Consider the following 25,463-nt stretch of genomic DNA (forward strand, 5'->3'; position numbering starts at 1 on the left):
TACCGCTGACCGGGATTTACGAGGAATTATAATTAAAAGTTCGTCGGCCTTTCTCACAGGAGCACTTTGCGACAAATTGCTGCACCCAAATTGTTCGTTGTTAATTTAAAAATATATATATATATACTTTCTCTCGAATTTTTTTGAAAAATACAGTAAATGAAAAGGAATGTGCAAGGCGTCAATAATTTGTCGTCTTTTTATCACTCTCCTCGACTAAATCTTTATTTTTTTTTCTTCATTCACTGTAAATCGACGAAATTTCGTTTCACCCTGAATTTACTTGATTTACCGATAACTGTACATTATGTACTGCCTCTATTTGACGAAAGAATGATTGTACATACATAGAAGTATGTATACATAGATCCTATCGGCCTTCAGCTGAGAATACAGCTGGCATTTTTAATTAAGTCTTTCAGAGTCCCCTTTTTGAGCAGGGTCTCCGTTCTATAAGATTCGCATTGTGCCGCGGTGAACCACGTGGCACAATCTATAAAGGAAACCTGAGGGTAGAGGTTCGAGTAGTTTTATGATTAAATTTTTCGTTTTTCTAAATTCTCTCCTTATTTTTTCCAAGCTTTTTCTTTTTTTCGCTTATTTTTCCGCAACCTGTAAATAAACCTGCGTGTCAAGTGCAGCATACTGTATAAATATACCGAGGATTAATTACTGCACACACATTCACAAAAACGACAAGTTCAAGTCGCGCTTATCCGCACAAATATGACAAGCTTCCTAATATCCATTCCAATTTTCAATTAGACTTTGATTTTCCTAAAAAAAAAAAAAAAAAAAAAAAAAAAACGCGGTTAAATGTAATTACGAATCTCTCGCAACCGGTTGCAACAATGCGAAGAGCAAACGTTGACTCTGCGATTATCCGTACCCAACTACAAAAGCTTAAATTGTCAAATATTTGTCCATCTTGGGTGTATTTACAAATGGAATTACAACAGTTAAAGTTAATAACAATTGAAAACACATTGCGAGTGAAAGTTTTCGCCTCCATCCTTTAACATCTACATATATACCGCATTGTTTGACTGAGCAAACAGGCAAAAACTGCACATTCGGGTTTCCGGCCGGGGTGACTTTTTGGGGAAGGTAAAGCTTCGCTGACTGGCTTTGTACCTGTCGGCTGTTATACAGGAGAATGTAGGTTATTGGGCTCGCAAGAAAGCGGCGGCGGCGGCGGCGGCGGCGGTGAATATCGCTGATGATGCCATCTTGAAGTGCCTCCTCTGGCATCTCGTTCAACCCTTACCCTCCCCTCCCCCCCCCCCCCCCGCCCCCTTCATCCCTCACCACGGCGTCCTTCCCTCCGCCCCGTCTGACTACAGCCATTCTCTCCTACTTCCTCGCCTTGACATCCTCCTGACTTCTGCCGGCCGTTTTCATCCGAGGTTGCGAGACTATTCCGGACGGTTAAGGTGTAATCTTAAATCTCGAGTCTCGCCAGACCGCCGTACTCTATAATCGTTGATCAATCACTCTCGATATACATATAATGTATTATTCGATGCCAGGAAAGAAGTCCGTTGTCGAATAGGAAGAAACAGAGAGAAAGAAGAAAAAAGAAAAACTTTTCACAGGAATCGAATCTCGATATTTAAACTGTTTATATTATAAAATGAAAGGGACCGTTTTTTTTTTTTTTTTTTTTTTTTTTATAGCAAGTGTCTTGCATGCAGTGTTCCAAAGTATCAGGGAAACTTTTACGTTCAAGAAGTATGAATTTTTTCACCGGATCACAGAAACATTTTCGAACAGATATAACTTGACAAGTTTAGCTTTCAATTTTCAAATCTTTCTTTTATCACGTACTTGTTTGTAAACTTTTTTCATCCGATTGAGTTGGGAGGGTTAGGGAAAAAATTGATCGGTCGAGAGATGGTGTTCGAATTTTAAACCGACTTTACAGAATTGATGATAAACTTGAGAAGTGAAGTTTTCCATGCATTTACGATGATTTCGATTTAACCACCGCCTAGCTCAACAAGGGTGGAATATTGCCGGAGGCGCGTTACGTTCTGTCGCTGATGGCCGGAGTTCGCTTATTGTTTGGAAGGCGGTTATCATCCGGAGTGTGTGCATACGCGACTGTCTGGTAACGGGGAACGGATCCGGACTGCATAGTCAACAACATTCTGAAGCCTAGAGGAGTTGATAATCATCCCGGCGAAGGTGTGTGAGGCTTTCTCGAATCTGCACCAGAAACCAACTCCAACCTGGTAGAGATCAGGCGCCGGAAACAGAGGCGATATTCGCAAGTAGCGGTTCGCCTGCGAAATTCACCCGCACAACACCTTCGGCTAATTTGATTCAACGTTTAGATTCCAGCTATCCTGTCACTTTCTCCCACACGATTTATAAAAATCAGACCGCAATTTCAAGAGCTTTCGGATGCTAATTCGAAACTCTCGGCATCTTTGATTCACAGACGTTGCTGAATCATGGTGGAGAGGAAACGCAAGCCGTCCTCTTCCGAGTTCAGTATTGCGGGAAAGCGTTTAATCAAGGGATCCGAAGTTGGTACACGAGGTACCTTATACTCGGCAACATCTCCGGACCTCTCGACTCGTAAATTTAACCCACCTTTGTAACAGTTCTGCGTTTTCCACACCCTGTAGATCCAGGGTAGATATGCCGGATACATGGATCGGCGGCGGGTCACCGTTGGCCTAGTTATATAACCCACACATAGTAGGTACGAGGGCTGTTTACATTACCATCTCATCCGCAAAGAGATTGGCATTGTTGTCCAAGTCGATATGGGGGTGATTCCCCGGACGGCATTGAGGCCGGAGAGACAGGGACTACAAGGTGAATAAGAATAAGAGAAGAAGAAGGAGTAGAAAAAGGTAAAGGAAAAGTTTGGCAAATATTTTACTCCTACGGAAAAGTCGTGCCTTCGAGGATGTTCGACTTTCCACGAGACGTATTGCGCCTTACACCTGTTCCAAACTCTTGAAGATTTTCACTCTCTTGCCGTTACCAAGAAGCGAGAGACGAAGATTCGATCCGAAGAGAAAAAGAACGAACAGAAATTGAATCCAACCAGTAGCTGATGTATTTTCTTTTTCCTTGCTTCTACTGTTTCTTTTTAAAAATTTCTCGTAACGTCTTCTTTCTCCGCATCGGTAGGACGAGCGGAAAACTAGCGTCAAAGATTTATAAAACGAGGCATCCTCTTCTTTCCTCCCTCTCGCGTCTCTCGTCGTTTTCACTTTCTTAACCGCGTTGAAAAAGTCAGCCGATCAGTTTCTTGCGGTGATTTTTTTCGTCGTCGGTGACAATACCACCTTCCCGACTCTCGGTACAAGAATATGTTATTCAAGATAAAACTCCACCCCTAACGTATCAACGTATCTACATTTAAACCTCCCTATGATGACCTCCGTCCCACGCAAACCGCACCACGTGTCTATAGATCCAGTGTCGACGTATATTCGTCGTCGGTTTTTTCGTCTTCCACCATAAGCTCCTCGTGTCGAACTGCCTCCGGGGAAAATCCCGGGACTTCTCAAGATTCTGGATATCGCACGAAGTGGGCGAGTTAAACCTTTTTGTCCTTCGCGCTGGCTGTGCGAGAGCTTTCGGTATAAACTGATCACCGTTTCAGGATCTGTATAAGATGCTGGAAAATATGCTTTCGCAAACTTTATTCTCTTATTGTTTTTCCATCCTTCCGGATTACCCGTCGTTTTGCCGAGAGTCAACATGTCCCGCAATTTCTACATTAATCATCCCCTCGCTTAGGCGCAGACACAACTGGAATTGGGACACTCACCGAGCATCCTGCAGAACCGACACTGTGAGAGACGTAATACTTTGTTAACCCGGGGGGGGGGGGGGGGGGGGGGGGGGGAATCGCCTCTTGTCCTCGGGTTCCAATCACGGAATTAATCCCACCTAAATTTCAGCGCCCCAAGGAGAGATTCCGGCTGGGTTGCAAGGAAACCGGGCGCAGAGCTTGCGCGATTAGTCTTCGAGGCATGAACCAGCCACGAACCAATAGGTATAATAACGCAAAAGTAAAATATTATAACAGGTTGACGAATTCTTCCGGTTATACAACAATCAGCGGGTGACTGATTAATCGCGGATTCGGTTGGTCGCCGTATTCGCTGTCTCTCTTTATCTCTCGACAATTTGATGGAGAGGGGTTTTTGTCATGACGGTACGGATAATAAAGATGAGGAGAAAAGCCGAAGGTGGAAAGTGGAGCCGGAGAGGATGGAAATTGATGAAAATTATCGCGTGCCAATTATGACCGACAGTCTATTGTGCGGAATTAATTGAAATTAATTGATTTCACGTCAATCTTACACCTCGTTGGGTATATCTGATACGTTAGGTATGGGTATAGTACTCTCTCTCTCCACGGATGCGATTCGTTGATGACGATAAAATTCTGTTTTTTTCCGACACGCCGACAGCGATATTACAAAACTATCATGTACGTGCATCCCAGAAAAGCAAACCCAAAGAACTTTGCGAAACGAAACTTTCTACCAAGTCTATTAATCATCCCTCGCATGGTCGGATTTAATTTTTTTATAAATATACATGATCCGTTTCTCCAGTCTTTTCCCAACGGCGAAAGAACATTTCAGCATTTTGTTTCCCTGTTTTCACTTTCAAGAAATCATCCGGATGAGGGATGACGAATTTTCACCGACGAGAAATGCTGGAAGGGGGACAACGATACCGATGGGGAGGAGAAAAGCAGGAAAGAAGATAAAAGTCAAAGACAAATATAGTTGTCGTCTACGTTGGGCTAGGCTATTTGCAAGCTGTCGCTTTGGGGATTTGAAGACTCGAAGGGGCGAACATTTTGCGAGACATTCATTCAGGCTTTTGGCTACATGTAACGTATCAAGAATTTGGCGAACCACCAGCTACGCCTTACATTATATTATCTACCTATGTAGCGTACATCTTCGAATATATTACTCATTCCTCGATAAGAATTTTTCATCCGTAGAACCGGCGCATCGATCAATGAATAGTTGAATTGTACGTACGTGCTCTTCTTCACCAAAAAAGTGTGTAGAAAAATCATCTTTCGAATAAAATTCACAGAATCCTCTGTTTGGTCTTTGAAATGTTACGGTCTTTAATTAAATTTTATTATACATGCAGCTCGTTGTCGAGTGGATGGCCTACCTCAATTTTTTCCACTTCGCTCGGGGTTCGCACTCCCAAATTCTAATCAGCGATAATCTGATGAGCGTTTCCGAGCGTAGGAAAACCGCGGGTTTACGTGCGGAATAGAATTCGATTAAACAGCAAACAAGGTTAGACCCTCGTAGGATTCTGATCGAAATATATTCTGTTTTAAGTTCACTGGTTCGTGGATGGGTGTCGTTAAAATCAATCACTCGTCCTGTTTTCCTTAGACAATCGCTGTAGAGGAGCCGAATCGTCTCAGCATTGCAATCGGTAATTCGTACACACAGATGTTTGCAAATGGAAATTGCTTTGCCAATATTTGTGATCGCGGAAGAAGATGAAAAGGACAAGCCCGAGTTAGAAAGTTTCGCGAAGCGCAGTCGCGCGACGTCAATGAAAACGTGTTTCCTCCTTAACGCCACAATAGTTCAATTTACACCGCGTTTCTCGTCTATGTAGAGCACACGCACAGGTGAACGTTGCCCTGGAGTCTTAGAATAAAACAGTGTGTCTGGAATTAGACGAATCGGTAAAAATAGAGACGGTCAGTATTTTTGGCCGAGGCAAAAAAAAGTCTCGGAAAAAACTGAATCGTTCTGTTTCTTCCTTTCACGTTTTCCAATTACGAAAGTCGAGTTTGAGGATAAATGTTTCGGTTACCACTTTTTAAGAGTTGGTGAAATCCGGTTCTGATACGACGGATCGGAGAAGCAGAAGCGGGGATGCAGGGATGAAAGTGTTAGATGAAAAGCTGAAAAACGAAAGGAAAAAGGAACTGCACAGCTGGGACGTCGACGTGAAAGAAAACTAGCACCCGAGAGCTGTGGTAATTGGTTTCTTGAAGTGCGGAGATGTTGACGAGTTTAAATTTGCTCTAAAAGTACGACGTCGCGGTGCAGTGGCAGGAGACGGTGAATTCGACGTGTACCGAGGTCGAGAATTAATATATACCTATCCTATAAGCGACGGATAACCTGAAATTCAATCCCTTAAGGGGGAATTCAATTATCGGCGAAAAGCAAAGTCGCACTTTTCCCACCCCCTGCATTCTTATACTTTACACGACCAAACATATTTGAAAAGATTTCGCGAGTTCGATCCCTCGGGGGCAAACCGCGGTGACGCTTTTCGAATCTCTTTACTGATAAGGGATCCCTGTTTCTTCAATTTCCCCACATTCCTCATGCTGTTCGTATTTCTTACAAACTGTAAAGAGAAAGGTTGGAAAATTTATGAATTGTATATATTTCGTTAAGTGTTTGCTGCGGATAATTGAGAATTACCTGATTCTAGCTGATTCTAACTGACTTGAGATATTTTAGATAATTGATTCTGGTTATACAGCGAAACAGGCAGGACAAATGATAGATTTGACTCCTTGTTGGTTCGTTATTTTCTGGAGGATAGACATTGTGTGTATATCCTCTTCCACTCAAAGAGTCTTGAGTTTTCGACTCATCACTCGTGGTATTGGCTTAACCAGCTTATCGAGGACTGTAGTTTTTCTTTCCTTAAACATCGTATATTATTGACCACGCATGATTTCCTGCTCATTATTAAGTTACTCGCTCCTCTGCTACTTAGAACATCGAAACCCAAGTCCCTTGGGACCTCCAAGGTGCCGCTGAGTCTAGACACTTGACTCGAATCGTTCGATCGATACTTTTTATCGCATGTCACGCTAGTAATTACCTGTTTGAAGTACCGGGTTCTAAGAATAGTGTTACGATAAACAGAACGGCCACATTCACGCCCAAATCGGTATGATCTTATCTTGACTTGACGGGTAAATACACTGCGGTTTCTCGTGCAATCGATTGGGTGGGCAGGTCGTTTTCAGTCCCCTTCAACACTCGAACAGCCATGGATCGTTGGGCCGGGAAAGTCGCCGTGGTAACTGGAGCGAGCTCAGGAATCGGTGCCGCGATTGTCGAGGGCCTCGTCGAGGCCGGAGTTCAGGTCGTGGGACTGGCGAGGCGTTTGGAAAAGCTGGAAGCTTTGGCGGCGAGCCTCGAAGGGACTCCGGGGAAGCTTTACCCGAGAAAGTGCGACGTCCGGAAGGAAGAAGAGCTGCTGGATGCCTTCAAGTGGGTTAAGGCCGAGCTCGGGGGCGTCGACATCCTCGTGAACAACGCCGGTGTTAGTAAATATAAGAAACTCATAGGTGAGCTACTACGGAAGCACCCATTTTTCAGGATCGTCCTTTCGATTAACTTTCTGCGTGCTTTCAGAGGAAGACGTCCCTTCCCTTCGTAATATTCTTGAAGTGAACGTACTCGCCATGGCCATATCCATTCGAGAGGCCGTCGGTTCAATGAAGAGCCGCAATGTTGAAGGTTACATAATCAACATCAACAGGTAACAGTTCTCGAGTTTCTCTGCTCTTCGACAGTTAATTAGAATTGTGGAAGATATTTCTGCGTTGTTTCTCCTCCGATTTACTCGTCAATATCTGGTCGGACATAATGCTGACAATTGGATTTCGTAGTTTATAAGATCTTCTATGCTCTACCCATGACACAGTGTCTTCAATAGTAATTAAATCGTCATTAGAAATATTTCTACACAGTATCCTGGGGCACGCATCTTCCCCGCGAACCAATTATCCAACGAGTATTTACGCGCCTAGTAAATATGCCGTCACCGCACTAACCGAAACTGTACGAAAGGAGCTCGCCGCTGACCCAACGAATAAAATCAAAATAACGGTATGAGGTTTTCCATATTTTTATACGGTTTTACTTCGCCGACGTGTTCAATTTTGAGACATTTCCAGAGCATCAGTCCCGGGTTGGTTAAGACAGACATCATGCAGGCGTCAGGCGTCCCAAATGCTGATAAGTACTTCGAAGCAGCGGCCCACCTTGAACCCAAGAACATTGCCGACGCTATGCTATACGTTCTGGGAACTCGAAGTATTGTTCAGGTTCGTACATCACAGTCAATTTTGCAATCAATCACTCAAATTCACAATGGACCGAAAAAGCGTCATGAAACTTGATAATTAGTGATGTGATCTTGAATGTTTTTTGCCAACATTGATTGTGTGCTGTCTTTCGGAAATACAGGTGACAGAATTGACGATCTGTCCCGCTGCTAAACATCTGTCGACAAAATCGGGCTAGGTATGAAAAACCATTAACTAAACGTTATATAATATTGTCCCATGAATTGTAAGCTATTCTCGATAATTCAAAGATTAAAACTGGTTGAAACTTATTTGAGTTCTTATTTTCATCTTTGTGTCATATGCAAAATGAGGTGACTAGAGTTAGAGCACACAGAAAATATGTCTTCCAGCGATGAAAAAAAATATATTCGGGGTCTATGATAAGACATGATAGGTGTAATTTATGGAGCCCACCTCTTCTGCACTGAGAGACAGGAGTTCACCAGCAATACTCGAAGGGCCATGAATCATTGATCCGAAAAAGCAATCATCGTGATTGAGGCAAGTGCAGTAATCGGTGCCATAATCTTGCAAACTCTGGTAGAGGCGATTGTTCTGTCACTAAAATTATCAAAACGTTTGAAGAGGTTAGAAGAATTGTTAGTAGGAATGGGTGGAGTTGAGGATGAACTTGACATATGTGGTTGTGTGACACCGAAAATTAGGCTGTGATTCTGAGTGCGTTGGATCAAACTGATAGCACGATATGCTTTAATGATTTACTGAAAAAATGACGCACAAAGATCGGAAGGCAGAAGAATCGGGGCTGCAAGCATGTGAAATCTGATCCATACAATTTGTTGACTTGATGTGAATCGTTCGATCGATATTTTTGTCAAACATCACGCTTGCGATTGCCTGCTTCAAGTGCCGGACCATAGACTGCACATCGTTAGAGATCAGAAAAGTGGCATGGAAAATGAGACAACCGTCTTTACGCCCGAAGCGGTGTAATCTTATCTCCACGTCAAGGGCAGATAAATCGCGGTTCCACGTTCGATCGAATAGGTGGGCAAACCATTTGCAGTCATCTTCAACACTCGAACAGCCATGGATCGTTGGGCCGGGAAAGTCGCCGTTGTAACTGGAGCGAGCTCAGGAATCGGTGCCGCGATTGTCGAGGGCCTCGTCGAGGCCGGAGTTCAGGTCGTGGGACTGGCGAGGCGTTTGGAAAAGCTGCAAGCTTTGGCGGCGAGCCTCGAAGGGACTCCGGGGAAGCTTTACCCGAGAAAGTGCGACGTCCGGAAGGAAGAAGAGCTGCTGGATGCCTTCAAGTGGGTTAAGGCCGAGCTCGGGGGCGTCGACATCCTCGTGAACAACGCCGGTATCTCTAATTCCAAGCAAATCATCGGTGAGCCATTGCGGAAGAAGCACCTGTTATCACGGTACAAGAAATCGTCAGACTCTTTCCCTTTTCTCACTTACCGCATTGTTTCAGACGACAATGTCGATTCCTTCCGCGGTATTCTCGAAGTGAATGTACTCGCCATGGCCATAGCCATTAGAGAAGCCGTCGCTTCGATGAAGAGCCGTGACGTCGAAGGTTACATTGTCAACATCAATAGGTAACCATGCTCCCCGTTTATGGCTCTTTCATTCTTATCAAGAATTGTAGAGAATTTCATCGCTCTTCCAACTCAGATTCACCAGCCAATATCACGTTAAACACAAGCCTGGGTCAGAAATGGTGTTCGAGAATTGAACTTACAATTTTCTTCTCTGCACGTATGAATGTATTTACTATCTGGTAACCTGAGTACCTCGTCATTAGAACTATTTTTGTTACTCAGTACCCGTGGTCACCCGGTATCCCCGAACCCCAATTTTCCAACGAGCATGTACATACCTAGTAAATACGCCGTTACTGCACTGACTGCGACCGTGCGACAAGAACTCGCCGCTGATCCCAACAACAAGATTAAAATAACGGTATGGAATATTTTAGATTCTCGTATGTTTTTATTTCTCACATTTACGCAATTATAATTACGGAATTATCCTTCCAGAGCATCAGTCCCGGGTTCACTAAGACGGATATCGTTCACGCGTCAAACGTCCCGAATGCTGATAATTTCTTCGAATCAATTCCCCACCTTGATTCTAAGGACATTGCTAATGCTACGCTCTACGTTCTGGGAACTCGGAATGTTGTCCAGGTCTGTGAATTGCTTATTTCAAAGTTCGTCGTTATTTTTAAAATTTACAGTCAACCGACAAGGTACCATTGAAGTTGATAAGCAATCGTGCAAACTTAAACCGGTCTTTTTATGCTCACAATCTTGAATGTTCTTATTCATCACCGAATTGATCTTGTTCTTTGAAAATACAGGTGACAGAATTGACGGTACGTCCCACTGGTCAACTTCTTGATTAGCATTGTGTCCGATATGCAGATCATCGATTAAATCTATAGAATCGTATCATACAGTGTAAGATGTTCTCGAAAATATAAAGATTACAAATGATTGAAACTGATCTGAACTTTTCATTTTTTTTCATCCCGCAAATCCTGCAAAACAATTATTGAAACTTTGAAAGTGTCACACAAATGAGTTGAAAATTTTGCACATGGCAAATGATTTTTTTTTACCAGATAACGTCGATGCGCACCGCAAGGACCCCTAATTGTATGCAATTCAGGGTACACATACACTCTGAGTATTCAGCATTCTTTGAATTGAAACGAAGTAGTAGCTAATCACCCAATAACAAAAAATACTGCACTGGTCTCTGTTTTTCATTTTCTTCAATCGTGTCGCCGTATTCTAGCTTGTTTCTTGGTTCGGTGAAATGAAAATTGGCAGTCAATTCAGCGAATTTCTTCTTCCATTGTCATTGCAAAATAAGTACAAAGGCTATCACCAGCTTGTTCCTAAATAAGTTCAGATATGTGGTTAAGTGAGAGCACGGTATTGATACATAGATGAGTTAAGCTCACCTGATGTAAGTAAAACATTCAGGTCCATCATTAAGTGTAACGTATTGAACGCACTCTGCCTGTAACGAGTTGAAGCACCGGAAATGTGATTGCTGCTTCTGCAAGCTTCAAGGCACGAAGTGAAATTGATATTTGACCCGGTAAAGTCACCCTCGTAATCCTGGGCGAGTGCAGGACTCAGCGGTATGATTGCTGAGGCTTTCATCAAGGCAAGTGTCCTGGTAGTCGGATTGACCAAATATTTGGGGAGATTAGAAGAATTCTCAAGGAGCTTTGGTGGAGCTAAGGGTAAACCTTGGTGTCAGGCAGCGTGACGTCAAAAACGAAGCAGAGCTTTGGAGTGTATTTCAATTAAATAATTAATTAAATAAAAATTATCCAGGCGAGTCGGCTCTCTCGTAAACGAACAATATTTAGTCGAACTCAACACAACTCTCTGTTACGTGTGCAAACTTTATCTAATCCGAAGGCATAATAAAAAAGATTGCAATTCAGAGAGATTAGGACTGTAAGCATATCAAATCTAATCCACAAAATTTGCCGACTTTACGCGAATCGTTCGATCGATACTTCCTATCGTGCCTCACAGTTTATACGATTACCTGTTTCAAGTATCGGACTGTAAACTGCATACCTTTAGAGAACGGAAAAGTGTTACTGCAAACGAGAGCGACAGTCATCCCCAAAACCGTACAATCTTATCTTGGCGCAACGGGTAGATACACTGCGGTTTCTCGTGCAATCGATTGAGTGGGCGGATCGTTTTCAGTCACCTTCAACACTCGAAAAGCCATGGATCGTTGGGCCGGAAAAGTCGCCGTGGTAACTGGAGCGAGCTCAGGAATCGGTGCCGCGATTGTCGAGGGCCTCGTCGAGGCCGGAGTTCAGGTCGTGGGACTGGCGAGGCGTTTGGAAAAGCTGCAAGCTTTGGCGGCGAGCCTCGAAGGGACTCCGGGGAAGCTTTACCCGAGAAAGTGCGACGTCCGGAAGGAAGAAGAGCTGCTGGATGCCTTCAAATGGGTGAAGGCCGAGCTCGGGGGCGTCGACATTCTCGTGAACAACGCCGGTATCTCTAATTCCAAAAAAATCATAGGTAAGCCACTCCGGAAGAAGCGCCAATTTTCGTTGTAAGGGAATTCGTCAGACTCGTATCGTTTCACTCACTGCATTCTTTCAGACGCTGACGTCGATTCCCTTCGCAGTATTCTTGAAGTGAATGTACTCGCTATGGCCATAGCCACCAGAGAAGCCGTCGCTTCGATGAAGAGCCGTGACGTCGAAGGTTACATCGTAAACATCAATAGGTATAACCATCCACGACGTTTATTCTTCTTGAATCATTGATAGGAATTCTAGAAGATTTTCTTGGCGTTTTACAGAGGATTTACTTGACGATGCTCCAGTAAATAAAATTCAGGGTCACAATTGAATTCCACAATTTATAACTTTGGCCAAATAAGTGTGTCTATCTCAAATGGCCAAATGGATTTGCGAATCTGAATGTTCAACGCTTGGTACTTTCTTCGAATTTTCTTCCTTGGACATAATTTTGTTCAACATTTGATGAGATCGGAATCTTATGATTGAAACTATTTTTGCACAGCGTTGCCGGGCACATAATTCCCACCTTTGATGGTTTTGCATCAAGTATATATGTACCCAGTAAACACGCCGTCACTGCGCTGACTGAAACGGTCCGAATGGAGCTCGCCACCGACCCCAAGAATAAAATAAAAATAACGGTATGAGGGTTATTAGATTTTTGTACTAATTCACCTGGCAGATTTCTGGAGTCTTAGCATCCTTTCAGAGCATCAGTCCTGGATTCGTTGAGACGGATATTATGCAAGCGGGAGATTTTCCCAATGCTGATAAGTTCTTCCAATCAACCCCCCACCTTGATGTCAAGGATGTGGTTAACGCCGTATCTTACGTTCTGGGAACCCGAAATATTGTTCAGGTCTGTAAACCATTCGTTATTAGATTCGTGAATAATTTTTCAAATTATGCAGCTGACCGATAAAGTTCCGTAAAAGTTGGTATACTGAGCTGTAAGTCTCGAACTAGTATTTTTATACCTAAGACTCTTGAATGTCTTTTGCCATTATTTAATTGTAAATTTTGTTTCATACCAACAGGTGACAGAAATCATTATTCGCCCTGGTGGCGAATCGACTTAGGTGCAATCCTTCCATGAAATGTTTAATATTGTATCATCGATTATAAATTGTCTTCTCAACTATTTTGAGTCACTTTTTAATATGGATCCTGTGATACTCGTTCTTAGATATCGAACAGAAAGGAAAACATCGAATGAGTAGTCCAATGATAGCTACAACTGCGATCAGATTCACAGTCTGCTGGCTAAAAATCTCCTAATAACAGTTTTGTCATGACAAATCCATGCTTTATTAGTTTCTTGGAGCTATGGATATCCACACCGGTTGTTTGATCCTTGCGCAGCCTCGTAGCAATCTAATCATCGTTAACATTTTGCGTAACATATTGCGTTCAATTTTCCAGACAAGTTATCTAATTTTCTGGAATTGGATTCAGTCGAATAATAATCCACGTTATCTTATCATAGAGGAATAACTTTTTCATTAGGTAAGTATTGTTGATAGAATTCGGTACTTGAAACCGCGACGATTAAAGTAGGTACGTATGTTTGCCGAGTGGATAGTACGAAATTCGTTTATTTTGATTAACTTTAGACTGAAAATATTTGATGAACCTAAAATGATAATTGTGATTGTGGGTTAGCAGACCACCTGACGTTCTACAGCGGGTATATTTCTATAGATGCAACTGTATTAGAATCTCTTGTGTTGGCAACTTTTGCGAACATACGATGTCGATACTATTATTGGAAGTTCCGAAATAATTATCTTGTCGAATTGTCAAATGATTCCTGCACAGAATCAGATCATGATACGTCATGATCAACATGAACGAGCATTCCCAATCAGAAAAGTTATTTCAACGACCCTCCACACCTTCAGCCAAAAATAATAGCTAAAACAATGATGTATATTCGCGAAAACAGAAAAAAGATTAGCAGGTTGATACGCCTCCTAAGCATTCGGTGGAGTCCGTTCCTTCGTCGCAGCATGATGTAATATTTTGGACCACTTTAAATCTACCAATCAAGTAATCAAGAGCAGCGAGCTTGTAAATGTGAGTGTAACGAAGATCGGACGCAATAGTGCGCGTCACTGAACGTAAATGATATTTAAAGAGTGGCGATATACTCAGAGGCGTATCAGTCTGATTGTCGCTCGAAATATGGATCGTTGGGTGAATAAAGTTGCTGTTGTAACGGGTGCGAGTTCAGGAATCGGTGCAGCAATTGCGGAAGCCTTTCTAAAAGAAGGTCTCATCGTTGTTGGCGTTGCCAGAAGGTTAGAGAACCTGGAAGCGTTATCGGTAAGCAATCAGGAAGCAAAAGGGAAGTTCTATGCGAGGCAGTGTGACATAACCAATACCGAGGAACTTCTCAAGACTTTGAAGTGGGTCGATAACGAATTAGGAGGCATTGATATCCTTGTCAACAACGCCGCCATATGGAGCGTCAAACGTGTTATAGGTGAGAAGATGAGGTAAAGAAACGTCAAGTTCTGAATCATCAATTTATTGCCTGTTTCTCATTCCTTGTTTTCTTCTTTTTCCAGACGGCAACGTTGAAGAGTTCCGGAAGCTACTCGACCTCAACGTCTTGGCAACAGCAGTTTGCGTTCGGGAAGCCGTGGATTCCATGCAGAGGCGTAACGTCGCCGGTCACATCATCAATATAAACAGGTGATCAATGACAAGTCACCGTGATACCTTCGTATCCATCGATTACTGATTGTAGAAAAAAAAAACATGTTTTATGCGTCTATAGCATGGACGGACACTGGCTTCCTTTTATGGGAAATGCGAGTCTGTATCCAGCGACTAAATTCGCGATCACGATAATGACCGAGACGGTGAGACGAGAGCTCGCAGTTGCGAATAGCAGGATAAAAATTACGGTGAGAGGGCTTACAGAACACGAAATAATCCAGTATGGTTCTTGGCTCGAAAAGGCCGATTGAGTCGACGACATGTAGTTTTTACATCATCGTTACTACTAAGTTTGAAAGGTGCGGTAGATGGTGGCTGGTAGTTATCATTTTATTTTCTCAGAGCGTCAGTCCAGGATTCGTGAAGACGGACATCATGCGGGCATCTGGGGTCCCCAACCCCGAACATTTTCTAGACAATATTCCTCATCTTCAGCCAAAAAGTATAGCTGATGGTGTTCTCTACGTTTTGGGTACACCAGAGGATGTTCAGGTTGATCATTTTTGCCGTATAATATTTTCTTCGGCATTTTCACATTTTCATGTAAACTCGTATATTCGACAACGACTTCAACCCAATTTTATTAACAGTATGTTTATGGAATTTTTTTTTCTACTTAGGTGACGGAATTGTCGATACGTCCAGTTGGTGAAAATGCATAAGAAGTGCAACCAAGATGCAGACGGATACATACACACATTCTCTGAAAGCTCTCGGCATCGCTGTTCAATAATAAGTGTGGTCCTTTCACAATTTAAATAATGTGAGATTGTAATCAATGTGTATCTACCTATGTACGTGGGTGATCATAGGATCCCCAGGTAGTTAGGATTAGTTCTGCGGAGTTTTACTTCATTTCATTGATCACATGATACATTAGGGTGCTTTTTTTTTGGACTATATTTTTTTTTTTCGGTCCCATCGTGAAATTTTGTTGGAAATACAACAAAAAAAATTCCCTGAAAGATTGAGCCCTTAATATTAATATTAAGTGCTCGCCCAAGGCATGTAAAGATTTCCCGCTTAAAATACACGTAAACTTCAATTTTTTTCTTTAAAACATCTACAGTTCAGAGGCATTCTATGGTGTAGTCTAGGACGTCAGTAGGTTTTCTTCGGAATGAAATGCTCTACAAAAATTTCCTACAAATTTGTTGAATATTTTTTTTTTGTAGCTCCTGTTATTTACGAGATACGGGCAAAAAGACAAGAATTTCATGAAAAAATTGGGTTTGGGTGGCCCGTACGACTTCGCCGGTGTGAGCACTTTTGTAGAGCATTTCATTCCGAAGAAAACCTACTGACGTCCTAGACTACACCATAGAATGCCTCTGAACTGTAGATGTTTTAAAGAAAAAAATTGAAGTTTACGTGTATTTTAAGCGGGAAATCTTTACATGCCTTGGGCGAGCACTTAATATTAATATTAAGGGCTCAATCTTGCAGGGAATTTTTTTTGTTGTATTTCCAACAAAATTTCACGATGGGACCGAAAAAAAAAAATATAGTCCAAAAAAAAAGCACCCTAATGATACATATGACCTTAAAAGATAATATTTCACATGTAAGAATTGTTATAGTTTTTGTATTATTCACCTGTGCCGTTAGATGAAAATCCTTTCCTTGTTTAATCTGTCAAATCATCAGATTTCATTTCGCTACGAGAGCACGACCCCATATTTGGTAGTCCTTGAAATCAACCAATCAAATAACCAAGCATACAAACAAGACTACGGAGATGAATTTTAGAGGGGATCAGAGATTATCAGAAAATTATCACTATATAAAAATTATGCAAGTAATGGATCGTATTACGTCAATCACTTTGTACTATAAATATTCACACAATAGTGACGAACAGCAAAGCGTTAGTAGCAGTCCGTTCATTGCTAGAAACATGGATCGTTGGGTTGGTAAAATTGCCGTCGTGACCGGTGCAAGTTCGGGAATTGGTGCTGCAATTGCCGAGGCACTCGTAAAGGAGGGCATAATCGTCGTTGGAGTTGCCAGGAGGTTGGATAATCTGAAGGCATTGTCGGCAAGTCTCAAAGGAGCCAAAGGGAAACTTTACGCGAAGCAATGCGACGTTACCAAAGAGGATGAGCTTTTGGGTACCTTTGAGTGGGTCAATACCGAATTGGGAGGCATCGATATTCTTGTCAACAACGCTGGCGTCTGGAGTACCAACCGAGTCATAGGTGAGCGGATAAACGGAAGCAAATTAGTAATTGGTATTCGAATTATATTGTTTGTCATTTGTTCGCTTAATATTCTTTACAGACGGTAACATTAAAGAGTTTCGAAAGCTGCTCGATCTCAACGTCTTGGCAAGTGCCGTGTCTCTTCAGGAAGCCGTGGCTTCCATGCAGAGGCGTAACGTAGCCGGTCACATCATCAATATTAACAGGTGATCGATTAATTGTGATACATTTATGTCCGACAGTATGCATACGTTTACTATTCAAAGTGCCCTATTCTGTAAAATTTGTATGTTTTTGACGTTTCTATTCCACCGCAGTGTTGCTGGACATTGGCTTCCCGGTCAAGCTTCAAGTTTGTACCCGGCAACTAAACATGCAATTACGACAATAACCGAGACTGTGAGACGGGAGCTCTCGCTCGCGAATAGCAAGATAAAAATAACGGTAAAAGGATACAGGGGTCCGACAATACTTGAGCATTGTTCACCGCTTAATCTAATATGCAGATAAATTTTCTGAATGATCAATACGACGTAAAAATAATTCGTTTAGAGCGTCAGTCCCGGATTCGTCAAAACGGACATCATGCGGGCTTCTGGTGTCGCTAATCACGAACAATTCTTCGACAATCTTCCTCATCTTCAGCCGAAAAGTGTAGTAGATGCAGTTCTTTACATTTTGGGTACCCCGGAGGATGTTCAGGTAAATAATTCTTGTCAGACCGCTTGAAAAATTTCTAATAGGTTTCTTTGAAAGTATACAATTGGTTATTTACTTATTTTTCTTGACAGGTAATGGAACTAACGCTTTGTCCAGTTGGTGAAAAGGCTTTTTGAGGGCGAGACACAGAAGTTTTCACAAGCCGATTGTGTACGAATAAAAGTATAATCTACGAATCTGTTTCTTACCCTGTATTTTCGATACACTCGTGTGTCAATGGCAGCGTCAAAGTTAATACTCCTCCCAATTAAAATAACACGAGAATAATATTTGTCTTATCGTCAGCTGACACGAACGATTGGAATATTACACAGGGGTTCAGTGGCGAAGGCAACATCCATGTCACGCGCCCAAGTTTCCATTCGCACCATTTGTCCTCTACTCTCGGCTCATGTAAAAGTTGTGCATGTGTTGCCGCTCGGCGTGCTCGCGCAGCTTGGAGGTTGCCCTTTCACCGCAGATTCCCTGTAGATTGAACATGAATAAATTTTATGATACCCTTGTTATTGAATTTACGAAAAGAGAGAAAGAGACGTAAAATAACACAAATCGTAGAGTCTGTATTTATAGCTTCGTTAGGACCGTAATTGAACAGGCACTGCTGCCCCCCCCCCCCCCCCCCCCCGCCCTTCGCTCCCATCCTCACTGCCCCCTCCAGCCACAGCGACGTAATAAAGTCGTATTAGTGACACCTATGAGTACAGTCGAGGGTCATTTAGCGACCGTGACAAAACGTAAACAATTTCAACTCACGAGTAGTAATAAGAGGTCAAAAGGGGAACTGGAAATAGTCATTGCATAAACAAGAATTATAAAAACGAACGGTAAAATAAAAACAGATAGGTATCATCGTGAGGCTGCAAAAAGATGAGCGTGAGACCTTCAACCGTCAAGACTCACTATCCTTGGCAGCAGTCTGGTTTGAGCTGCAGTCATGGATCGTTGGGTTGGTAAAGTTGCCGTGGTAACCGGTGCTAGTGCTGGGATCGGTGCCGCGATTGCCGAAGCCCTGGTCAAGGAGGGTCTCACTGTTGTTGGATTTGCCAGACGGTTGGAGAGACTGGAAACTTTGTCAGCGAGTCTGAAAGGAGCCAAAGGTAAATTTTACGCGAAACAGTGTGACGTCAGCAAGGAAGAGGATCTTCTTGACGCCTTCAAATGGGTGAAGACCGAATTCGGAGGCATCGACGTTCTTGTCAACAATGCCGGTGTCGTCAATGGACGCAAGTTTTTAGGTTTGTGACAATGTCTCATCCAGATCGAAGAAAATTGACATCTCTACAATATTCCTTTTTCCGTTTAAATTATTTTCCAGATGACGACGCTGCTTCCTTGCGTAATATGTTGAACGTGAATTTCATGGCTACTGCGATCGGCACCCAGGAGGCGGTGGCTTCGATGCAGAGCCGCAACGTACCGGGTCATATCATCAACATAAACAGGTAACTGGTGCATGGACTCACTCCGTACTTGCCTGAAAAGTTATATGATTCGTGTGAATCCAAAATGCGCCAACAAGCTTATTTCGGTCCACAGTGTGGTTGGACACAAAGTTCCAGACAAAGTGATGAGCTCCAGTGCTTACTGCTCTACGAAATTCGCAGTGACAGCGTTGTGCGAGACTGTGAGGAAGGAAATCGCGACTGCAAAGTCTGATATAAAAATAACGGTAAGATTCAAACCATTTTACGCCAAATGACGAGGACGCAGTCATAGGAATAATTACTTCATCGGGTTGTAGAAAATTTAACATAACTAATGTTCTGCGCCGTGGCTTGTAGAATCGTGTAAGTAAGTAATTTTGTCCTGTAAACCAGAGCCTCAGCCCGGGATTCGTCGCGACCGAAATCATACAACAATCGGGAATGACTGAATCCGCTGCTCTAGAGCTCTACAAAACACTGCCTTGCCTCGAACCTCAGGATGTCGCTAACGCGGTCGTTTATGTTTTGGGAACGCCGAAAAATGTCCAGGTCAGATTTAATTTGCCTTCAAACTTTGCACTTTCAACATCCAATGGAACTTTAACGTGCCTGTTAAATCTTAAAATATTTTTCATTTCTATTTCAAACATGTAGATAACCGAGTTGAAGATTCAACCACTGCACGAGATGTTCTAGGATCAGACTGTCGCAAAAAATTGCCGACGAACTCAAGTACAGTGTAATCGCGTGTAATCTGAGAGCAAAAAAAGTAAAGGTAAATCAATAATATTCTTGAATTATTTCCTACCCTTTCCACTTCACCTCCGCGTGCTCTCTATTTATACGAAAAACGAATTGGAAACCATTTTTTACCATTAAATAAGTCAATGTTTTAAACTACCAAGTTTCGCTATTACGACTCATTGCATAAAATTAGTTATCACTAAGTCTTATCGTCGCTACCGAGATAACTGAATACCGATAAGAATTCCTAGTGAGTTTCGTAAAAATGTTCAGGAGATAATATTTCCATACATATCTGATATTCGAAGCAACATTTGAGTTACGTCAAATTTTACAACAATTTACAATATGAGTTGACAAATTGCAGCTGATACGAAGTTCCGTTCAATTGGATAATTGGTCGCGCGCGTGCAGAGTCGTAGTATAATGGCTGGATTTCATTTGTTCAAGGCTCTTGGGGCTATAGAAAACGTGTGGTTACAAATAAGTATTCGCAGTTAATTATTATGCGACATTCAATGCGATATTGCGCTGAATTCCTCCAACATCCGCCTATTTCTGCGTTCTCTGCTTGACACGTGTAAACATGTAAAGTACAAATTATCGAGTTTGCCGTGACTAATCACCGTTAGAATAAAAACAGCGAAAATACACTGATGAAGTACGCGTTCCGAGCATAACGAATACTGTCGAAAATAAACAAAATTAAAGTAGTTTTACATGGTTTTTATCTCTACCTACTCGTCATTCGCTCAAAGAATCAGCCGTGATGGCCCTAGACCAACTTTCCTCCTCCAAAGCGTCGCTGGTGAAGACAACCAATTAAGTAGCTATTCGTCTAGCTGGGAAATCGGCTGTTTGTGTTCATCGTACACCAACCTTATTCTTGCAATTTCGTTTGATCTTGAACCTTGTGCAGCGTTCAAAATGTATAGAAAATACAATTTACCGCAATGTTTGTAAGAATGAGCAGAATGGGGTTACACATTGCCTGAATTTCAGGCTAGGGATTTTCAAGGTCACTTATCATCACATGTCGTATTTTGAATGTAACCAGGCAATAGGCAAGATAGACATTTAGCCACTCGAGTCACGCAAAGCTCGCTTCGTGCGTGATTGCAAATCGTCGCATCTGACACTCTGATGTTTGTACAATTACTTGGAATACTAATTATCAGCCAATAATCAACATCGGTGTTTTACTTGGGTAAAACAATCGACATATAACGGTATTCATCGACTGCAGTTCAACAAGGAGGTAACTTTTTACGCCGCTAATTATAGTCATAATCTCTCATGACTGTGATATTATTTTAACGAGTAACGAGGGGCGTTGGCAGTCCGAGCTAGATGCTAGTGTGACGAATTGTGGCTCAAGGTCAATCATTAAGCACGGTTGAGTTGGTTCGACACCACTTTAGTCTACCTCACGCCACGTTACCTCTCCAACACATCGTTGAAAGTCAATCAGAGCGGTGGAATCTTATCAGTGATCATATATCGCGATATGGAACATGGTATTTAAGCTCGAAATTCTAGCAAAGTGAGCAGTAATCGATAGAAAAATCTTAGAGGCATGGATCGTTGGGTAGGTAAAGTTGCCGTCGTGACCGGCGCAAGTGCTGGAATCGGTGCCGCGATTGCCGAAGCCCTCGTAAAGGAGGGTCTCCTGGTCGTCGGATTTGCCAGGCGGCAGGTGAAATTGGAAGTTTTAGCAAAAAGTTTTCACGGTTTGAAAGGAAAGTTTTACGTAAAACAGTGTGACGTAAGCAACGAAGAAGACCTCGTTGCCGCTTTCAATTGGGTGAAGACTGAACTCGGAGGCATCGACGTCCTCGTCAACAACGCCGGTGTCATAAATTCGCGAAAATTCTTAGGTCAGTGATGCGTTTCCTGGCACATGTGAGAAAATTGAACTCCTCGTGGTTATTTTGTTGAAACAATTTTCAGATGACGATATCCCTTCCTTGCGCAATATGTTGAACGTAAATTTCGTGGCCACTGCGATCGGCACCCAAGAAGCGGTGGCTTCGATGCGGAGCCGGAAAGTACCGGGTCACATCATCAATATAAACAGGTAACCTGTGTGGGATTAGGATTTCACCTTCGATAATCATCGGATAAGGACAATTATTCCAAACACTGTCCATTTGTTCGCCGGAAAATTAATGCCTGTGTTGACGAGGAATACATGACTTGGATTTATTTGTCTGTAGCGTTGCTGGACACGTTATTCCTCCTTTGCCCATGGACATCAGTGCCTACTGCTCGACCAAATATGCGGTGACAGCATTGACCGAGACGGTGAGGAAAGAACTCGCCGCAGCCAACGCTGAAATCAAAATAACGGTCGGTACTCGTACGAATAATTACTGCCATAATGTATTTTCAAATGTATCTTTTACACATTGTTATTCTGGTAATGTAACTAATCTTTGCACCCAAATCAGAGCCTCAGTCCAGGTTTCGTGGCAACGGAAATTCTACAGAAGGCATCATATGACGCCACTGTTTCGGAAAGGTTCCGACACGTTCCTCACCTCGAACCTAAGGATATTTCCGACGCTGTCGTTTACGTTCTAGGAACCCCGCAAAACGTCCAGGTTAGCATTGCCCCACAGTTTATATTTTTTAAACTCCCCCCTACGTTTAAGCTCATCGGAGATAATACATTGTTAATTATTTTCATGAAACAGATAACCGAATTGACCATTCGACCCCTGAACGAGGCGATGTAGTAAAACCCAAGCTGCGGATTTGACGAGGAATTCGAAAATGTGCCTAACTATTGTGCTCAGTGTAAGACGATAAATAAAAGTACCTCCGCAATAAAATTTACTATCTAATTGGCAAGATACTTTTCACACTAATTATACAAGTATTCGTATCCACAATTTTTCACACACCTGCAGATTTGCCAGAGAATACAGTCCAGTTAGGAATCGGCAGATCGTAATGATCAGAATAAAACATGCGGTACAATTAACATGCGTAACATGGCTTGAGAATATTTTTTATTTCTTTTGTTCCTTGCTCCTCAATATGCGTAGTATGCTCCAAGTAATAAATGCACGTGATGAATAGTAGTGACCAATAAAACATCTTAAAATGTTAAAATGTTTAAATCACGGCGAAAACGATATGTCTGCAGACTTCCGCACATCAGTGCGGCATGCATGATTACCCCCTTGCTTGATAAACGATCTCTTGGAATTGGCAAACCAAAGTAGAGTCAATGTAAAGGCCAACGGTTTCGAATGTGATGTCGATTCTGACGAAAAAATAATGCGCCTCATCGCTTTAAGGGGAGATATACACCTAGAAAATTGAAAAAATCGATTTTTTTTTTTTTACATTTTCTGAAAGTTTAAGGTCCTTAGAATATTTGGTGAAAATCGCAAATTAATTCTTCGAAAAATAAGGCAGTTATAACCGAGAACTGGAAACGTTAGATTTCTTTTGTGATAGAATTGTACAGTGGTCCCCCCCTAAGAAGGTCGAATTCGTCGTCGGCAACAAGCTTTAGATGCAATGGGAATTCCGTCGACTGTAGAAGACCTACACTATGGGCCTGGTATTGATGATTCCATGTAAGTTTAAAATTTCATGATTTTTTAATTCTTAAAATTTCAAACGTGTTTTTCTCAAAACTACGTTTTTCAAAGCGGTACCCAAAATTTCTCAAAAACCAATGTACCGATTGCTTTGAAATTTTTTGTGGTCATTCTATATAATATTACCTAGTATTTGTCATAGGATTTTTTTTTTTCGTTACTTACTCTTCATTTTATAGCCAAAGTAATTACACGTTTAAGGTCCGAAAATCGTTACCTATATTCAAATGGCCGCCATTTTGTTAAAAACCAATAATTTTGAAATCGGCTATGACAAGTACTAGATTATAGTATCTTATTTAATAATCTTTTTTTTTTTTTTTTCAGATGATTTTTGAAGATACGCCAGTGGGTACCGTGTGCGCCGATTTTTTCAAGGACCTCCAAGAATCCTACGATATCCTTGTATCTTTTTGATATTTGTACATAAAAAAAATTTGACATATATTTGAATGTATGTACTTTTAGATAATGAAAACTCTGATCTAAAATAAATGATTACTTTTCTTTGAAACATTTTTAAAATAGAACCTTTTTTTACGGCTTCTAGGTGTATATCTCCCCTTAAGCCAAGGCCACAACCTCCGTTCTCCACCCTCCTCCGAAGAGTCGCCAGTGTAGATATTGAAATACACCAATTCATCTAGTAAGTTCCATTGACACGGACAGTAGCATTGGCTGAAATTAGTATTCACCGGGCAGCGTGCCAATTCTTCCAATCACGTTTATCCTTGAACCCAGTGCCACGTTCGGAATGCTTGAAAGAGGTAATTTACAGCAACGTTTACATGTAGACGGGTGGGGATTTCACTACCTATTTTTCTAATGGGAATCCGTAAGGACATTCCTTGCAGTTACGTAATATTATATTCTGCCTTATACGTTCATACAAGACGCAAGTGTACAACTGACGTATGCGAGAACGCAAAGACAGCCACTTGTATGGTTGAAAATTGTTACGCCCATCACATTCGCGTTAGTATGACTGTATTTTACACTAATAACTTACAGTCGTAATGTCTGATGAATGTGAAACGGTTTCGTTGAAACAAAGTTGCTACAAACGCCAGACGCGTGATGATATAAATTGTGGCTCATGGTCAGTCATCGATTGTTAGCAATATCGAGTTCGTTTCACGTAACGTTTGCAAACCTCGCTGCTTCAGCCAATCCTCTAGGATGCTACGATCCTCCGGATATTTGAAACCAGTGTTTCTTGTACGTGACGTATTCCATGCCAAATCACTCAGCCTGTAACCTTGACCATTCAATGTAAATTTACAAAAATCCTATTGTGTAACATAACGATTTTGAGACCGAAACGAGAGTGATATATCGGTTTTTTCTTTGGCTTCAAAATGATTTAAATGGCACTTACGGAATTTACTGCCATCTACGGTAGTTGAGGTGGAAATTTGTGCCCCATTTTGTCAGATTTCCTGATATAATATATTTGTGTTTTAACTTGATGTAAAATAAGTGAAGTAGTTACAGTCTGAAAAATATAAACCTTACATTTTCTCATTTACCTACTTATTATATTATATTTTATTTTATTACATTGACATGTCATTTTTGTTCTATTACGTTTTTGTTTTAAAATGTTAACTTGTCATAGTGCCTTAGGGGACTTGTCCCACGGTACCTAAATTCTAATTCTAATTCCAATTCTTTCTCACGATAGTATCTGTTGACACTAGATTCGGACATGGCGTACACTAGAATTGAAAACTAATGGTGCCTACAGCAAAGACACAAATATAACATTGAAAAATACTACGGCATTTTATCAACAGATAAAGATAATCAACGACCAAAAGCTAACAGGTTATACAGCTCTATTTTAATGAGGAAGAAAAGCGAGTGGCT

The 25,463-nt window shown here is 41.8% G+C and overlaps 7 protein-coding genes and 1 long non-coding RNA gene across 8 annotated transcripts; 7 read left to right on the top strand and 1 right to left on the bottom strand.

Annotated features, from left to right (window-relative positions):
* Positions 1 to 6,993: 6,993 nt before the first annotated feature.
* On the top strand, positions 6,994 to 8,397 carry LOC124220845 (farnesol dehydrogenase-like). The gene is made up of 5 exons (XM_046630183.2): positions 6,994 to 7,342; positions 7,410 to 7,536; positions 7,748 to 7,886; positions 7,955 to 8,104; positions 8,247 to 8,397. Exons 1-5 carry the CDS (start codon positions 7,042 to 7,044, stop codon positions 8,301 to 8,303), a joined length of 774 nt encoding a protein of 257 aa, XP_046486139.1. The 5' UTR covers positions 6,994 to 7,041; the 3' UTR covers positions 8,304 to 8,397.
* A 743-nt stretch (positions 8,398 to 9,140) lies between these two features.
* Positions 9,141 to 10,603, top strand: LOC124220846 (farnesol dehydrogenase-like). The gene is made up of 5 exons (XM_046630184.1): positions 9,141 to 9,479; positions 9,567 to 9,693; positions 9,919 to 10,057; positions 10,135 to 10,284; positions 10,458 to 10,603. Exons 1-5 carry the CDS (start codon positions 9,179 to 9,181, stop codon positions 10,500 to 10,502), a joined length of 762 nt encoding a protein of 253 aa, XP_046486140.1. The 5' UTR covers positions 9,141 to 9,178; the 3' UTR covers positions 10,503 to 10,603.
* Positions 10,604 to 11,615: 1,012 nt separating this feature from the next.
* On the top strand, positions 11,616 to 13,308 carry LOC124220848 (farnesol dehydrogenase-like). The gene is made up of 5 exons (XM_046630186.2): positions 11,616 to 12,159; positions 12,244 to 12,370; positions 12,670 to 12,808; positions 12,877 to 13,026; positions 13,205 to 13,308. The coding sequence occupies exons 1-5, from the start codon at positions 11,859 to 11,861 to the stop codon at positions 13,244 to 13,246; spliced, it is 759 nt and encodes a 252-aa protein (XP_046486142.1). The 5' UTR covers positions 11,616 to 11,858; the 3' UTR covers positions 13,247 to 13,308.
* A 969-nt stretch (positions 13,309 to 14,277) lies between these two features.
* Positions 14,278 to 15,787, top strand: LOC138190320 (farnesol dehydrogenase-like). Its single transcript, XM_046630180.2, has 5 exons — positions 14,278 to 14,652; positions 14,738 to 14,864; positions 14,950 to 15,079; positions 15,234 to 15,383; positions 15,512 to 15,787. The coding sequence occupies exons 1-5, from the start codon at positions 14,292 to 14,294 to the stop codon at positions 15,551 to 15,553; spliced, it is 810 nt and encodes a 269-aa protein (XP_046486136.2). The 5' UTR covers positions 14,278 to 14,291; the 3' UTR covers positions 15,554 to 15,787.
* Positions 15,788 to 16,445: 658 nt separating this feature from the next.
* On the top strand, positions 16,446 to 17,988 carry LOC138190321 (farnesol dehydrogenase-like). The gene is made up of 5 exons (XM_046630179.2): positions 16,446 to 17,089; positions 17,172 to 17,298; positions 17,410 to 17,536; positions 17,645 to 17,794; positions 17,884 to 17,988. Exons 1-5 carry the CDS (start codon positions 16,630 to 16,632, stop codon positions 17,926 to 17,928), a joined length of 909 nt encoding a protein of 302 aa, XP_046486135.2. The 5' UTR covers positions 16,446 to 16,629; the 3' UTR covers positions 17,929 to 17,988.
* Positions 17,989 to 18,674: 686 nt separating this feature from the next.
* LOC124220844 (farnesol dehydrogenase-like) lies at positions 18,675 to 20,025 on the top strand. Its single transcript, XM_046630181.2, has 5 exons — positions 18,675 to 19,047; positions 19,128 to 19,254; positions 19,349 to 19,481; positions 19,630 to 19,785; positions 19,891 to 20,025. The coding sequence occupies exons 1-5, from the start codon at positions 18,747 to 18,749 to the stop codon at positions 19,930 to 19,932; spliced, it is 759 nt and encodes a 252-aa protein (XP_046486137.1). The 5' UTR covers positions 18,675 to 18,746; the 3' UTR covers positions 19,933 to 20,025.
* A 1,261-nt stretch (positions 20,026 to 21,286) lies between these two features.
* LOC124220849 (farnesol dehydrogenase-like) lies at positions 21,287 to 22,826 on the top strand. Its single transcript, XM_046630187.2, has 5 exons — positions 21,287 to 21,857; positions 21,931 to 22,057; positions 22,197 to 22,329; positions 22,431 to 22,583; positions 22,677 to 22,826. The coding sequence occupies exons 1-5, from the start codon at positions 21,557 to 21,559 to the stop codon at positions 22,716 to 22,718; spliced, it is 756 nt and encodes a 251-aa protein (XP_046486143.1). The 5' UTR covers positions 21,287 to 21,556; the 3' UTR covers positions 22,719 to 22,826.
* Positions 22,827 to 22,999: 173 nt separating this feature from the next.
* On the bottom strand, positions 23,000 to 25,084 carry LOC124220850 (uncharacterized). Its single transcript, XR_006883679.1, has 4 exons — positions 24,973 to 25,084; positions 24,604 to 24,852; positions 24,126 to 24,351; positions 23,000 to 23,298 (listed from the first exon to the last, which is right to left on the bottom strand). It is a non-coding gene; the product is annotated as an uncharacterized lncRNA (long non-coding RNA).
* Positions 25,085 to 25,463: the final 379 nt, after the last annotated feature.

The sequence above is a fragment of the Neodiprion pinetum genome, chromosome 6 (assembly GCF_021155775.2).
Source record: "Neodiprion pinetum isolate iyNeoPine1 chromosome 6, iyNeoPine1.2, whole genome shotgun sequence".
NCBI lineage: Eukaryota > Metazoa > Arthropoda > Insecta > Hymenoptera > Diprionidae > Neodiprion > Neodiprion pinetum.